Source organism: Hyla sarda, chromosome 1, assembly GCF_029499605.1.
Source record: "Hyla sarda isolate aHylSar1 chromosome 1, aHylSar1.hap1, whole genome shotgun sequence".
Classification (NCBI taxonomy): Eukaryota; Metazoa; Chordata; class Amphibia; order Anura; family Hylidae; genus Hyla; species Hyla sarda.
This window is the reverse complement of record NC_079189.1, coordinates 608,132,633-608,148,320: the sequence shown is the minus strand read 5'-3', so window position 1 is coordinate 608,148,320 and position 15,688 is coordinate 608,132,633. Positions and strand designations below refer to the sequence as shown.

At 36.8% G+C, this 15,688-nt stretch overlaps 3 protein-coding genes across 5 annotated transcripts in view; all 3 read right to left on the bottom strand.

Annotated features, from left to right (window-relative positions):
• Positions 1 to 15,688, bottom strand: part of LOC130297591 (oocyte zinc finger protein XlCOF22-like) — a 256,559-nt gene that overhangs the window by 101,565 nt on the left and 139,306 nt on the right. The window lies entirely within an intron of this gene.
• LOC130299811 (uncharacterized) overlaps positions 1 to 15,688 on the bottom strand; it is a 95,938-nt gene that overhangs the window by 53,162 nt on the left and 27,088 nt on the right. The window contains 4 exon segments of the mRNA XM_056551496.1: positions 8,594 to 9,236; positions 9,342 to 9,601; positions 12,032 to 12,364; positions 12,665 to 12,994. Of these exon segments, the coding sequence (XP_056407471.1) occupies positions 8,594 to 9,236; positions 9,342 to 9,601; positions 12,032 to 12,364; positions 12,665 to 12,994 (1,566 nt within the window).
• Positions 7,917 to 14,113, bottom strand: LOC130297438 (uncharacterized). 2 transcript variants are annotated; one of them, XR_008849521.1, is made up of 2 exons: positions 8,217 to 14,113; positions 7,917 to 8,035 (listed from the first exon to the last, which is right to left on the bottom strand). XR_008849521.1 is itself a non-coding variant. In XM_056549922.1 (2 exons), the coding sequence occupies exon 2, from the start codon at positions 13,502 to 13,504 to the stop codon at positions 8,468 to 8,470; it is 5,037 nt and encodes a 1,678-aa protein (XP_056405897.1). In that variant the 5' UTR covers positions 13,505 to 13,838; positions 14,018 to 14,095; the 3' UTR covers positions 7,952 to 8,467. The 2 variants fall into 2 exon arrangements, 1 of the variants encoding a protein (XP_056405897.1); XM_056549922.1 differs by having other exon boundaries at positions 7,952 to 13,838; positions 14,018 to 14,095.

Sequence of the window (15,688 nt, the reverse complement as noted above, 5' to 3'; positions counted from 1 at the left end):
CCGCGGCTAATCGCGGCATCCCAAACAGCTGACAGGACAGCGGGAGGGCCCCTACCTGCCTCCTCGCTGTCCGATCGCCGAATGACTGCTCAGTGCCTGAGATCCAGGCATGAGCAGTCATGCGGCAGAATCATCGATCACTGGTTTCTTATGAGAAACCAGTGATCAGCATAGAAGATCAGTGTGTGCAGCGTTATAGGTCCCTATGGGACCTATAACACTGCAAAAAAAAAGTGAAAAAAAAAAGTGAATAAATATCATTTAACTCCTCCCCTATTAAAAGTTTGAATCACCCCCCTTTTCCAATAAAAAAAAAAAACACAGTGTAAATAAAAAGAAAAATGAACATATATGGTATCACCGCGTGCGGAAATGTCCGAATTATAAAAATATATCATTAATTAAACCGCTCGGTCAATGGCGTGCGCGCAAAAAAATTCCAAAGTCCAAAATAGTGCTTTTTTGGTCACTTTTTATATCATTTAAAAATGAATAAAAAGCGATCAATAAGTCCTATCAATGCAAAAATTGTACCGTTAAAAACTTCAGATCACGGCGCAAAAAATGAGCCCTCATACCGCCCCATACACGGAAAAATAAAAAAGTTATAGGGGTCAGAAGATGACAATTTTAAACGTATTAATTTTCCTGCATGTAGTTATGATTTTTTCCAGAAGTCTTAAAAAATCAAATCTATATAAGTAGGGGATCATTTTAATCGTATGGACCTACAGAATAAAGATAAGGTGTCATTTTTACCGAAAAATGTACTACGTAGAAACGGAAGCCCCCAAAAGTTACAAAACTGCGTTTTTTTTTCAATTTTGTCGCACAATGATTTTTTTTTCCGTTTCACCGTAGATTTTTGGGCAAAATGACTGACGTCATTACAAATTAGAATTGGTGGCGCAAAAAATAAGCCATCATATGGATTTTTAGGTGCAAAATTGAAAGAGTTATGATTTTTTAAAGGCAAGGAGCAAAAAACGAAAATGCAAAAACGGAAAAAACCCCGGTCCTTAAGGGGTTAAGCTGTGCAGGCATGCTGGGAGTTTTAGTTTTGAAACAGCTGGAGGCATATGATCGTAGTCCCTCTGTATTACACACACACACACTGGCTTCATATATTCTTACACATACACATTAGATAGACACACTGATATACACACATACACATATATCCACACACACATACATGCAGGGACACTTACTTTTTCGTGTGTTTCTGCCTCTCTCACACACAGCAGACATCAGTGAGAGCCCGGCAGCAGTCTTCCTGCCCCTCCCCCTCCCCTTCTCTTCACATGAGTCTGCAGTGTGTACAGCCCCTCCCCCCTCCAAAACGTCCAGGACGAAGCAGTGTAGACAGAAACACTGAATGCATTCCAGAAGGCAGGGGGAGCAGTTCTTTGACTGGCTTTTTCAGTAGGAAATACTGAAAATTTTCTAATGAAAGCAATTGCAAAACCTATTGGTGCATGCTTTACAACATATCAGAAGTTTTTATATCTGACAGTGCCTATTTAAGTACCTCCGCAGCAAGACGTACATTTATGTCCGTGGTCGTTAAGGGGTTAAAAAATACAATTGGAGGAGCAAAAAACAAGCCTCATATGGGTCAAAAGTTGGAAAGTCGAGGATTATGGTTATTAGAGGGCGAGGAGGAAAAAAAGACAGAAAAATAAAATATCTCTTAAAGGGGTACTCCACCCCTAGACTCCTTATCCCCTATCCAAAGGATAGGGGAATCAGATGTCTGCTCGCGGGGGTCCCGCCACTGGGGACCCCCGCAATATAGCATGCGACACCCACCTGTTTCTGCTCCAGAAGCGCTGGAGGGTCTGGGTCCCGACCACCGGAAAAGAAGACCGTGACATCACGACTCTGCCCCCCGTTTGACGTCACACCCCGTCCCCTCAAAGCAAGTCTATGGGAGGGGACTGGGCGTGACGTCACACGGGGGGTGGAGTCGTGACGTCACGGACTTCGGTTCCGGTGGTCGGGACCCAGGCCCTCCAGCGCTCCCGGAGCAGAAACAGAAACATGATATATTGCGGGGGTCACCAGCGGCGGGACCCCTGCGATCAGACATCTAATCCCCTATCCTTTGGATAGGGGATAAGATGTCTAGGGTGGAGTACCCTTTAAGAGGTTAAGGCTAGGTTCAGACTACGGAATTTCCGCCTGCAATTTCGCTTTGAAATTGCAGGCGGAAATTCCGCTTGCTAAAATGCATAGTGTAGTGAATGGTTTTCCGTTTACAAATTCACACTGCAGAATTTGTGTATCGGAATTTGTGAACGGAAAAGCGTTGCTCTTTCTTCAGGCGGAAATCCGTGCGGAACACATTGCAGTCTATTGGAGACTGCAGTCTCCGCGCGGTCCTAGCGTTTTCTCAGTAATGTAAAGGAAACAACCAACCTTCTTTGTCTATTTAGGGTTATAAGCAGTTTCACTACCACAAAACTAAGGCTGGGTTCACATCCCGATTTTGCCATACTGTTTTCAATCCGTTTTTTTAAAGAAAACCGTATGGCAAAAAAACGGATGGAACAGTATGGAAAAAAGTAAACCGTATGCGTTTTTAACCCCTTAAGGACCGGGGTTTTTTCCGTTTTTGCATTTTCGTTTTTTGCTCCTTGCCTTTAAAAAATCATAACTCTTTCAATTTTGCACCTAAAAATCCATATGATGGCTTATTTTTTGCGCAACCAATTCTAATTTGTAATGACGTCAGTCATTTTGCCCAAAAATCTACGGTGAAACGGAAAAAAAAATCATTGTGCGACAAAATTGAAAAAAAAACGCAGTTTTGTAACTTTTGGGGGCTTCCGTTTCTACGTAGTACATTTTTCGGTAAAAATGACACCTTACCTTTATTCTGTAGGTCCATACGATTAAAATGATACCCTACTTATATAGGTTTGATTTTGTCGGACTTCTGGAAAAAATCATAACTACATGCAGGAAAATTAATACGTTTAAAATTGTCATCTTCTGACCCCTATAACTTTTTTATTTTTCCGTGTATGGGGCGGTATGAGGGCTCATTTTTTGCGCCGTGATCTGAAGTTTTTAACGGTACAATTTTTGCATTGATAGGACTTATTGATCGCTTTTTATTCATTTTTAAATGATATAAAAAGTGACCAAAAAAGCACTATTTTGGACTTTGGAATTTTTTTGCGCGCACGCCATTGACGGAGCGGTTTAATTAATGATATATTTTTATAATTCGGACATTTCCGCACGCGGTGATACCATATATGTTTATTTTTATTTTTATTTACACTGTGTTTTTTTTTTTTATTGGAAAAGGGGGGTGATTCAAACTTTTAATAGGGGAGGAGTTAAATGATATTTATTCACTTTTTTTTTTCACTTTTTTTTTGCAGTGTTATAGGTCCCATAGGGACCTATAACATTGCACACACTGATCATTATTATCCCATAGGGACCTATAACACTGCACACACTGATCTTCATCATTGATCACTGGTTTCTCATAAGAAACCAGTGATCAACGATTCTGCCGCATGACTGCTCATGCCTGGATCTCAGGCACTGAGCAGTCATTCGGCGATCGGACAGCGAGGAGGCAGGTAGGGGCCCTCCCGCTGTCCTGTCAGCTGTTCGGGATGCCGCGATTAGCCGCGGCTATCCCGAACAGCCCGACTGAGCTAGCCGGCCACTTTCGGTTTCACTTTTAGCCGCTCAGCTCTGAGCGCGCGGCTAAAGGGTTAATAGCGCGCGGTGCCGCGATCGGCACTGCGCGCTATTAGAGGCGGGTCCCGGCTTCACTATGACGCCGGGCCCGCCGCGATATGACGCGGGGTTACTGTGTAACCCCGCGTTATATCAGGAGAGCAGGACCAAGGGCGTACCTGTACGCCCTTGGTCCTTAAGGGGTTAAACACTATACTGTTTTTAAAAGTGCATACAGTTCCGTCAGTTTTTATAGAAAAAAAAACATATGTTTTTGAAAATGTTGTCCATTTTTAATGGGAGGGGTCTTGGGTGGGGACTTTAGGATTCAAATGCGCATGTGCAAAGTAAAAACGTATACGTTTTTCCCGTATGGAACCGTATACATGTGCGTTTCCCATTGACGTCCATGTAAAAAAAAAAACGGATGCGGTTGCAGTACGGTTTTTAAACCGGAGTCAAAACAGTGGTTGACCACGATTTTGTCTCCGGTTTAAAAAACGTACTGCAACCGCATAAGTTTTTTTTAACATGGACGTCAATGGGAAACGCACATGTATACAGTTCCATACGGGGAAAAACGTATACGTTTTTACTTTGCACATGCGCATTTGAATCCTAAAGTCCCCACCACAGACCCCTCCCATTAAAAATGGACAAAATTTTCAAAAACGTATGGGTTTTTTTTCTATAAAAGCTGACGGAACTGTATGCACTTTTAAAAACAGTATACTGTTTACTTTTTTCCACACTGTTCCATCCGTTTTTTTGCCATACTGTTTTCTTTAGAAAAACGGATTGAAAACACTATGGCAAAAACGTGATGTGAACCCAGCCTAATAACAGATTTACTTTAATGTTTTTTTTGGTTTTTTTTACAAATATTTTTAAATAACAATGAGTAGTGCCCTACACAAACACATAGATAGATATATACACATACCTTTACCAGCAGAGCTGTACAGGAAGTGTACTAACAGGACCTGCGATGATGTCACAGTCAGGTGATCAGTCACATGGAGGAGGAGGAGTCACATGATCAGGAGCTGCTGCTCTCGGCTCATCTGCTCAGTGTAGAGATAAATGATGTCAGAGGACGGTGACTGTAGGTGTCTATGTGGATAAGAAGATGTATGGACACCGACAATAACAGGACAAAATACACTAAATGTCTGTATTATAGTATATACATGTATTATAGTATTATAGTATATACATGTATTATAGTATTATAGTATATACATGTATTATAGTATTATAGTATATACATGTATTATAGTATTATAGCATATACATGTATTATAGTATTATAGTATATACATGTATTATAGTGTATATGTCAGAGGACGGTGACTGTAGGTGTCTATGTGGATAAGAAGATGTATGGACACCGACAATAACAGGACAAAATACACTAAATGTCTGTATTATAGTATATACATGTATTATAGTATTATAGTATATACATGTATTATAGTATTATAGTATATACATGCATTATAGCATTATAGTATATACATGTATTATAGTATTATAGTATATACATGTATTATAGTATTATAGTATATACATGTATTATAGTATTATAGTATATACATGTATTATAGTATTATAGGATATACATGTATTATAGTATTATAGTATATACATGTATTATAGTATTATAGTGTGTACATGTATTAGAGTATATACATGTATTATAGTATTATAGTATATACATGTATTATAGTATTACAGTATATACATGTATTATAGTATTACAGTATATACATGTATTATAGTATTATAGTATATACATGTATTATAGTATTATAGTATATACATGTATTATAGTATTATAGTATATACATGTATTATAGTATTATAGTATATACATGTATTATAGTATTATAGTATATACATGTATTATAGTATTATAGTATATACATGTATTATAGTATTATAGTATATACATGTATTATAGTATTATAGTATATACATGTATTATAGTATTATAGTATATACATGTATTATAGTATTATAGTATATACATGTATTATAGTATTATAGTATATACATGTATTATAGTATTATAGTATATACATGTATTATAGTATTATAGTATATACATGTATTATAGTATTATAGTATATACATGAATTATAGTATTATAGTATATACATGTATTATAGTATATACATGTATTATAGTGTATATGTCAGAGGACGGTGACTGTAGGTGTCTATGTGGATAAGAAGATGTATGGACACCGACAATAACAGGACAAAATACACTAAATGTCTGTATTATAGTATATACATGTATTATAGTATTATAGTATATACATGTATTATAGTATTATAGTATATACATGCATTATAGCATTATAGTATATACATGTATTATAGTATTATAGTATATACATGTATTATAGTATTACAGTATATACATGTATTATAGTATTACAGTATATACATGTATTATAGTATTACAGTATATACATGTATTATAGTATTATAGTATATACATGTATTATAGTATTATAGTATATACATGTATTATAGTATTATAGTATATACATGTATTATAGTATTATAGTATATACATGTATTATAGTATTATAGTATATACATGTATTATAGTATTATAGTATATACATGTATTATAGTATTATAGTATATACATGTATTATAGTATTATAGTATATACATGTATTATAGTATTATAGTATATACATGTATTATAGTATTATAGTATATACATGTATTATAGTATTATAGTATATACATGTATTATAGTATTATAGTATATACATGAATTATAGTATTATAGTATATACATGTATTATAGTATTATAGTATATACATGTATTATAGTGTATATGTCAGAGGACGGTGACTGTAGGTGTCTATGTGGATAAGAAGATGTATGGACACCGACAATAACAGGACAAAATACACTAAATGTCTGTATTATAGTATATACATGTATTATAGTATTATAGTATATACATGTATTATAGTATTATAGTATATACATGTATTATAGTGTTATATCATATATATGTATTATAGTATTATAGCATATACATGTATTATAGTATTATAGTATATACATGTATTATAGTATTATAGTATATACATGTATTATAGCATTATAGTATATACATGTATTATAGTATATACATGTATTATAGTATTATAGTATATACATGTATTATAGTATTATAGTATATACATGTATTATAGTATTATAGTATATACATGTATTATAGTATATACATGTATTATAGTATTATAGTATATACATGTATTATAGTATTATAGTATATACATGTATTATAGTATTATAGTATACACATGTATTATAGTATTATAGTATATACATGTAATATAGTATTATAGTATATACATGTATTATAGTATATACATATATTATAGTATTATAGTATATACATATATTATAGTATTATAGTATATACATGTATTATAGTATTATAGTATATACATATATTATAGTATTATAGTATATACATGTATTATAGTATTATAGTATATACATGTATTATAGTATATATATGTATTATAGTATATACATGTATTATAGTATTATAGTATAAACATGTATTATAGTATTATAGTATATACATGTATTATAGTGTATATGTCAGAGGACGGTGACTGTAGGTGTCTATGTGGATAAGAAGATGTATGGACACCGACAATAACAGGACAAAATACACTAAATGTCTGTATTATAGTATATACATGTATTATAGTATTATAGTATATACATGTATTATAGTATATACATGTATTATAGTATTATAGTATATACATGTATTATAGTATTATAGTATATACATGTATTATAGTATTATAGTATATACATGTATTATAGTATTATAGTATATACATGTATTATAGTATTATAGTATATACATGAATTATAGTATTATAGTATATACATGTATTATAGTATTATAGTATATACATGTATTATAGTGTATATGTCAGAGGACGGTGACTGTAGGTGTCTATGTGGATAAGAAGATGTATGGACACCGACAATAACAGGACAAAATACACTAAATGTCTGTATTATAGTATATACATGTATTATAGTATTATAGTATATACATGTATTATAGTATTATAGTATATACATGTATTATAGTGTTATATCATATATATGTATTATAGTATTATAGCATATACATGTATTATTATAATGTCTCCGCTGTCTCGTGGACACAGCTTCACATCAAGTTTATACCGAATCTCAAGGAAAGACACGCTGGTTTGCTTAACTGATGTAATCTTTACTGAGATATAATGAAAGTGCGGTAAAACTGTAAAACAAACATATGAAAGACAAATGTAAGCATGGCTATTCAAGTGCCTTACATTATGCATAGCTAATACATAGATAGGGTCTAACATGTGCTCACTTACTACACACTGAAAACACATTATCTATCTACAAATGCCTAGCATCTCTCTACACAAGATAACTAGCAATTCCTTACTCACAGGCTTTGGTATTTATCAGATTTGCAGTCTGTATTAGCTTTAAGAAGTCCTGTGGATCTTATCACTGTGGTAGCTGGAGCTGGAATGAATGAGACATGCCGGAGCTAGCCCTATGTTTTAGAGAGAAGGCCCGCCTCTAGGCTTCAAGAAAATGGAGGGTCTTAAAGGAACAGACCCTGCTGAGTGCCAAGCATGTAAAATACATTGCGAAGGCAGCACACTCCCCACCTGGCATACTTTTTGTTATGCCACTAACCCTTGGACAGGAGTAAAACTACTTCAGAAATTGGTCTTGCATACACTTTGGGAATGCCCTGTCTAACAATCCTAACTTCAACCTTTCTAACTCTAGCATCACTACTAGGATCAGTCCCCACAATGAGTCCAATAGGCCACTCGTTCCTGTGGGCCTGAGAGTCTTTCAGTAAAACAACGTCTCCAACTTGTAAATTGGGCTTGTCATCTTGCCATTTCTTGCGTGGCTGGAGTGTCACCAGGTATTCCTGTCTCCATCTCTTCCAGAAAATGTCCGCAAGACTTTGAACTTGTTTCCATTGCTTGGTGTACAAGTCCTTGAGCGAATTGTGTTGAGAAATCTCTTCCTTTTTCAGAAGGCCTTGGATTTCTTCTTTAAAGACTTCCTGTTGGACGCATCTGATGATCGTGACCTTGGCTTGTTCAAGGTGGTCGTTGCTACGCTGATCAGTATTCGTAGCTCTGCAGGAGGATCTGGCTAGACAGATAAGTTTTCCAATTGCACGGGTCAGCGACTTCCAGCTGGAAAACCTTTCAAATCTATGGGCGCCCAGACTGTCTCTTGTAACTAAAGTCCTACAAACTGTCACTTGAGGTCTTACCTCTTTGTCTTGATCTGGTTCTACGAGCTGAAAGGTCTCTACCTGAGTAGTTTCTTTGGTTTCTGGTTTACGAAGAAAGGATGGACCTACGAACCAGTTAGTTTGCTTGAGTGCAGTAGCTGGCACCAATCTTGTCCCATGATCAGCTGGGTTCTTGTCTGTGCTGATGTAATGCCACTGTTCTGGACTTGTAGACTTTCTGATACGTGTCACTCTGTTGGCCACGTATGTATAAAATCTTCTTGAAGCATTGTGAATATATCCTAACACAATCTTGCTGTCTGTATAAAAGTTAATTGCATGGATCTCGATGTCCAGTTCTGTTGTAATCATGTCTGCCATCTCTACAGCTAAGACAGCAGCACAAAGTTCTAGACGTGGGACAGTGTGAGCGGGTCTGGGAGCCAGCTTAGATTTTCCCATGAGGAACCCGACATGGCTTTGTCCCTCAGTGTCTATTACCCTAAGGTAGGCGACAGATGCGATAGCCATAGTCGAGGCATCAGAGAATATGCATATTTCTCTTCTCTTTGTAGCAGACAAGGAAACAGATACGTATGGTCTAGGGATGTTGAGTTGTTCAAGCTCTAACAATGAGTCTTTCCACAACTTCCACTGCATTTCCTTCTCTTCAGGTAGAGGTACGTCCCAGTCACTTTGTTCTTGCTCAGTAGTGATCTGTCTCAAAAGAGCTTTACCTTGCATGATGATGGGTGCTACGAACCCCAGGGGGTCGTAAAGACTGTTGACTGTAGATAGGACACCTCTTTTTGTGAATGGCTTCTCTTCTCTGGAGACCCTGAAGGTGAAACTGTCAGTCTTCAGGTCCCAACTAATCCCAAGACTTCTTTGCAAGGGTGGTGATTCTGTTCCTAGATCCAAGTCTTTGAGGTCTTTAGCACGGTCTTCCATTGGAAATGCTTCCATGACTCTGTTGCTGTTGGAAGCTACCTTGTTCAGTCTTATGTTGGATTCTGCCAACATTTCTCTTGTACTTTTCAGGACGTTGATAGCTTCTTCGTTGCTGGAGAAAGAAGCAAGTCCATCATCTACGTAGAAGTTCTTCATGACGAACTGTGTGGCTTCTTGACCATGTCTTTCACCTTGTTGTGCTGCTCGTCTCAGGTTGTAGATAGCTACAGCTGGAGAAGGGCTGTTTCCAAACACATGTACCTTCATCCTGTACTCTGTGATTTCTTTGTTAAAGTCATTGTCTGCATACCACAGGAACCTTAAGTAGTCTCTGTGATCTTCACGAACAAGGAAACAGTAGAACATCTGTTGTACGTCTGCTGTCACTGCTACGAGTTCTTTTCTGAACCTGATGAGTACTCCAAGGAGTGTATTGTTCAGGTCAGGTCCGCTGAGAAGGACATCATTTAGTGAGAGGCCTTTGTGCTTCGCACTAGAGTCAAATACTACCCGTATCTGGCCTGGTTTCTGAGGATGGTACACCCCAAATATTGGTAAGTACCAGTGTTCTTGGTTCTCTTGTAGTGATGGTGCCTTTTCAGCTTGATCGTTATCAAAGATCTTCTGCATGAAGGCTTGGAAGTGTTTCTTCATATTTGGCTTTCTTTGTAGCATGTGCTGCAACGAGGTGAAGCGTTTCTCTGCTTGTACCTTGTTGTCAGGAAGGCGATGGCGTGGTGACCGGAAGGGTAGAGGGGCTACCCAGCTGCCTGATTTGTCTCTGAAGACTTCTCTGTCCATAATCTCAAGGAAGAGAGTATCTTCCACAGAGGGTGCTGGCTTGTCGTCGTCTCGTGTTCTTTCAAACACCTTACATCCCAGTTCATCTGTATCTCCAGTTGAGGCTAAGTCTTCCATGCACCTCTGGATACTCCGATGATGTGTTGGGTTAACAAGTCTCTCTTTAATGTGTAGACTGTTGGTACATGGGCAAAGACAAGATGTACGACCATTCTGTAACAGATGTGTTCTGTAGACATTCACCTTTTCTGGTTTGTGGAGTCCGTCTAGACATACTTCTCCAACGATGACCCATCCGAGATCAAGGCGTTGTGCAAATGGTGCATTGTGTGGCCCATTGTACTGTTCTCTGACTTTGTGCACTCTGAGGATATCTCTCCCAAGTAGAAGGATGATTGCAGCATCTGGATCTAGTGCTGGTATCTGGTCTGATATTCGCACCAGATGGGGGTGATGACGAGCAACTTCAGGTGTGGGGATCTCTGACCTGTCGTCTGGTATCTCATCACATTCTATGAGGGTAGGAAGAGTCACCTTTGTCTTTCCATCTAATGACTCAATGATGTAGTTGCTTGCTCTTCTCCCTGTTGTCTCTACAACTCCAGAACAAGTCTTCAGGGTGTATGGAGTTGGACTTCCTTTGTCACCGAAGAGGTCAAAGAACTCTGTTTTTGCCAGAGATCTGTTACTCTGTTCATCCAAGACTGTGTACATCTTGATTGCTTTTTCTCTGAAGCCTGCAGGATACACCTTGACTAAGCATATTTTGGAACATGATCTGGGGCGGCCCTGCTCTGTACAGATCTCAGTACACTTTGAGGTTACTGCTGGCGTTGTACTCTCGCCTTGCTCCCCACCATGATCTTCTTGAGTTGCTGGAACTTCTTGTTTCCATGGTGGTGGTCCTGGGTGCAGTGCTGACAGGTGTTTGTCACTGTTGCACTCTGTGCATTTTATTGTTTTTGTACAGTCTTTTGCAAGATGCTGAATTGAAGCGCAACATCTGAAACAAATGTGATTGTCTTTGAGGTAAGCTTTGCGCTCTTCTAATGTCTTACTTCTGAAACTGCGACATTTTCTTAGTGGATGAGGCTTGTTGTGGATTAGACATATTTTGTCTGGCTCCTCAACTTTCTTACTTGCGCTGTCTTCCTGATTGACTGCAGACTCAGGCGAGACTTCTGTCTTCCGTACAGAAACTGTTGCTCTGCGTTCTATGCAAGGCGTTAGATGTTTTTGCTCTACCTTTGGGGAGCTTGCAGTTCTCTTGTTCAGGAAAGCAAAGCTTGGATCATTGCGTGTTTCAGCTTGGTCCACGATGAATTCAGCAAGGAAGGTGAACGGTGGAAATGCGACTCGATGATCTTTCTTGTATCTTGATGCTTGAGTGACCCACCTTTCCTGCAAGTTGAAAGGAAGTTTCTTGATTATGTGATCAACTCCACGTGCTGTATCTAAGTATGAGAGACCTGGCAGATATCCACTAGACTTAGCGGCTTCTATTTCTAAGAGTAGGTCCCCAAACCCTCTCAGCTTTTGATTGTCTTTGTTTGTCATTCTTGGATAGTTTTCTATCCTCTTCAGAAGAGCATCTTCAATCACTTCAGGTGACCCATAGCAGTGTTCTAGTCTCCTCCACACCATTGCAAGTCCTGCTGTTGCGTCATGAACATGTACTGATCTGATTCTTTGGGCTTGCTCAGTGGACTCTGGTCCTAGCCATTTGACGAGCAGATCAAGCTTTTCTCTGTCTGTCAGATCTAAGTCTTGGGTACCGCTTAGGAAAGATGACTTCCAGGCCCAGTAGTTTTCTGGACGGTCATCGAATTTCATGAGACCAGCGCTCACTATCTCACGGCGCATCAGGAATCTTGCTACCTCTGTAGCTCTTGCTGCATCTGGTGAATACTTCCTGGGTGTAAACTCAGGGTATGGCTGCGGCTGGTAAGGCTGATGAGGCACTTGACTAAGTCTGCTTTGTTCTCCTCTGTTGTAAGTCTTTCTGCTATAATCCAGACTTGTATTTGCTTGAGGAGGGAGTACATCAGCATCCGTTTGCACTCTTGTCAGGTTGGCAGATTGGTCTCTGAGGATGTGACCACTTGACTTCCTACCCTGAGGTTCTGATTCAGTCTTGCAGTGTTGCGTAGAATCAAAGTTGCTTATTGCTGGTGGAGTCAATGATGGCCTTGGTGCGTAGTTGAACTGCTGGTCAGTGTACATGGTTGCTTGTGACTGTATGTACTCACGGGTACGTTGGCTTGCGCTGAGGGGTGACACCTGGGTTTCTATGTCAGCGAACTGAGCTTCGGCAGCCCTTGTGAGAACTTCTGCCTCGGCTAAGGCTGCTGCAGCGTTTTTCTGCTGTTGCAGTAAGTGTAAAGATGCTTGCACTTCAGCTTTTCTTCTAAGTGCTTCAGCTTGTTCTTTCATCAATTCAGCTTCCTGCTTTGCATAGGACGCCATTGCACAAGCTGCCTCTGCTTTCGCTCTTGCCTTAGTTGCTATGGCGCTAGCGGATGACAGGCTGGTGGTGCATGAGTGTCTAGAGCTATGGCGTTTAAATCTTGTTGCATCGGCGCTAACCGAAGTTAGATTTGTTTGACTGGACGCTCTAGACAATGTTGTGCACCTAGATCTACTTCTTGGCAAGGTGTCTTCCTCTTTATAGGAGCATTGAGGGTTAACTGTCAGAGTGCTGTTCTCTGGGTTCTGCATCTTGATTTAGCTGGCAGCGTAGATAATGATGATGACTGGACACAGCACAGCGGTGTTATAGCACGTGAGAGAATTAGTTTCACTTTCTAGTGCTTTGCGCCCTTACTCCGACACAGACTGCAGCCACAGGATTTATGAGTCTTTTTTACTGCTGCGGACGATTCAAAGCTGATTAACTGCTTCTGATAACGTTTTAAAAGCCTTTTTACTATAATGTCTCCGCTGTCTCGTGGACACAGCTTCACATCAAGTTTATACCGAATCTCAAGGAAAGACACGCTGGTTTGCTTAACTGATGTAATCTTTACTGAGATATAATGAAAGTGCGGTAAAACTGTAAAACAAACATATGAAAGACAAATATAAGCATGGCTATTCAAGTGCCTTACATTATGTATAGCTAATACATAGATAGTCTAACATGTGCTCACTTACTACACACTGAAAACACATTATCTATCTACAAATGCCTAGCATCTCTCTACACAAGATAACTAGCAATTCCTTACTCACAGGCTTTGGTATTTATCAGATTTGCAGTCTGTATTAGCTTTAAGAAGTCCTGTGGATCTGGTCACTGTGGTAGCTGGAGCTGGAATGAATGAGACATGCCGGAGCTAGCCCTAGGCTTTAGAGAGAAGGCCCGCCTCTAGGCTTCAAGAAAATGGAGGGTCTTAAAGGAACAGACCCTGCTGAGTGCCAAGCATGTAAAATACATTGCGAAGGCAGCACAATTATAGTATTATAGTATATACATGTATTATAGTATTATAGTATATACATGTATTATAGCATTATAGTATATACATGTATTATAGTATATACATGTATTATAGTATTATAGTATATACATGTATTATAGTATTATAGTATATACATGTATTATAGTATTATAGTATATACATGTATTATAGTATTATAGTATATACATGTATTATAGTATATACATGTATTATAGTATTATAGTATATACATGTATTATAGTATTATAGTATACACATGTATTATAGTATTATAGTATATACATGTAATATAGTATTATAGTATATACATGTATTATAGTATATACATGTATTATAGTATTATAATATATACATATATTATAGTATTATAGTATATACATATATTATAGTATTATAGTATATACATGTATTATAGTATTATAGTATATACATATATTATAGTATTATAGTATATACATGTATTATAGTATATACATGTATTATAGTATATATATGTATTATAGTATATACATGTATTATAGTATTATAGTATAAACATGTATTATAGTATTATAGTATATACATGTATTATAGTGTATATGTCAGAGGACGGTGACTGTAGGTGTCTATGTGGATAAGAAGATGTATGGACACCGACAATAACAGGACAAAATACACTAAATGTCTGTATTATAGTATATACATGTATTATAGTATTATAGTATATACATGTATTATAGTATATACATGTATTATAGTATTATAGTATATACATGTATTATAGTATTATAGTATATACATGTATTATAGTATATACATGTATTATAGTATTATAGTATATACATGTATTATAGTATTATAGTATATACATGTATTATAGTATTATAGTATATACATGTATTATAGTATATACATGTATTATAGTATTATAGTATATACATGTATTATAGTATTATAGTATACACATGTATTATAGTATTATAGTATATACATGTAATATAGTATTATAGTATATACATGTAATATAGTATTATAGTATATACATGTATTATAGTATTATAGGATATACATGTATTATAGTATATACATGTATTATAGTATTATAGTATATACATATATTATAGTATTATAGTATATACATGTATTATAGTGTATATGTCAGAGGACGGTGACTGTAGGTGTCTATGTGGATAAGAAGATGTATGGACACCGACAATAACAGGACAAAATACACTAAATGTCTGTATTATAGTATATACATGTATTATAGTATTATAGTATATACATGTATTATAGTATTATAGAATATACATGTATTATAGTATTATAGTATATACATGTATTATAGTATTATAGTATATACATGTATTATAGTATTATAGTATATACATGTATTATAGTATATACATGTATTATATTATTATAGCATATACATATATTATAGTATTATAGTATATACATG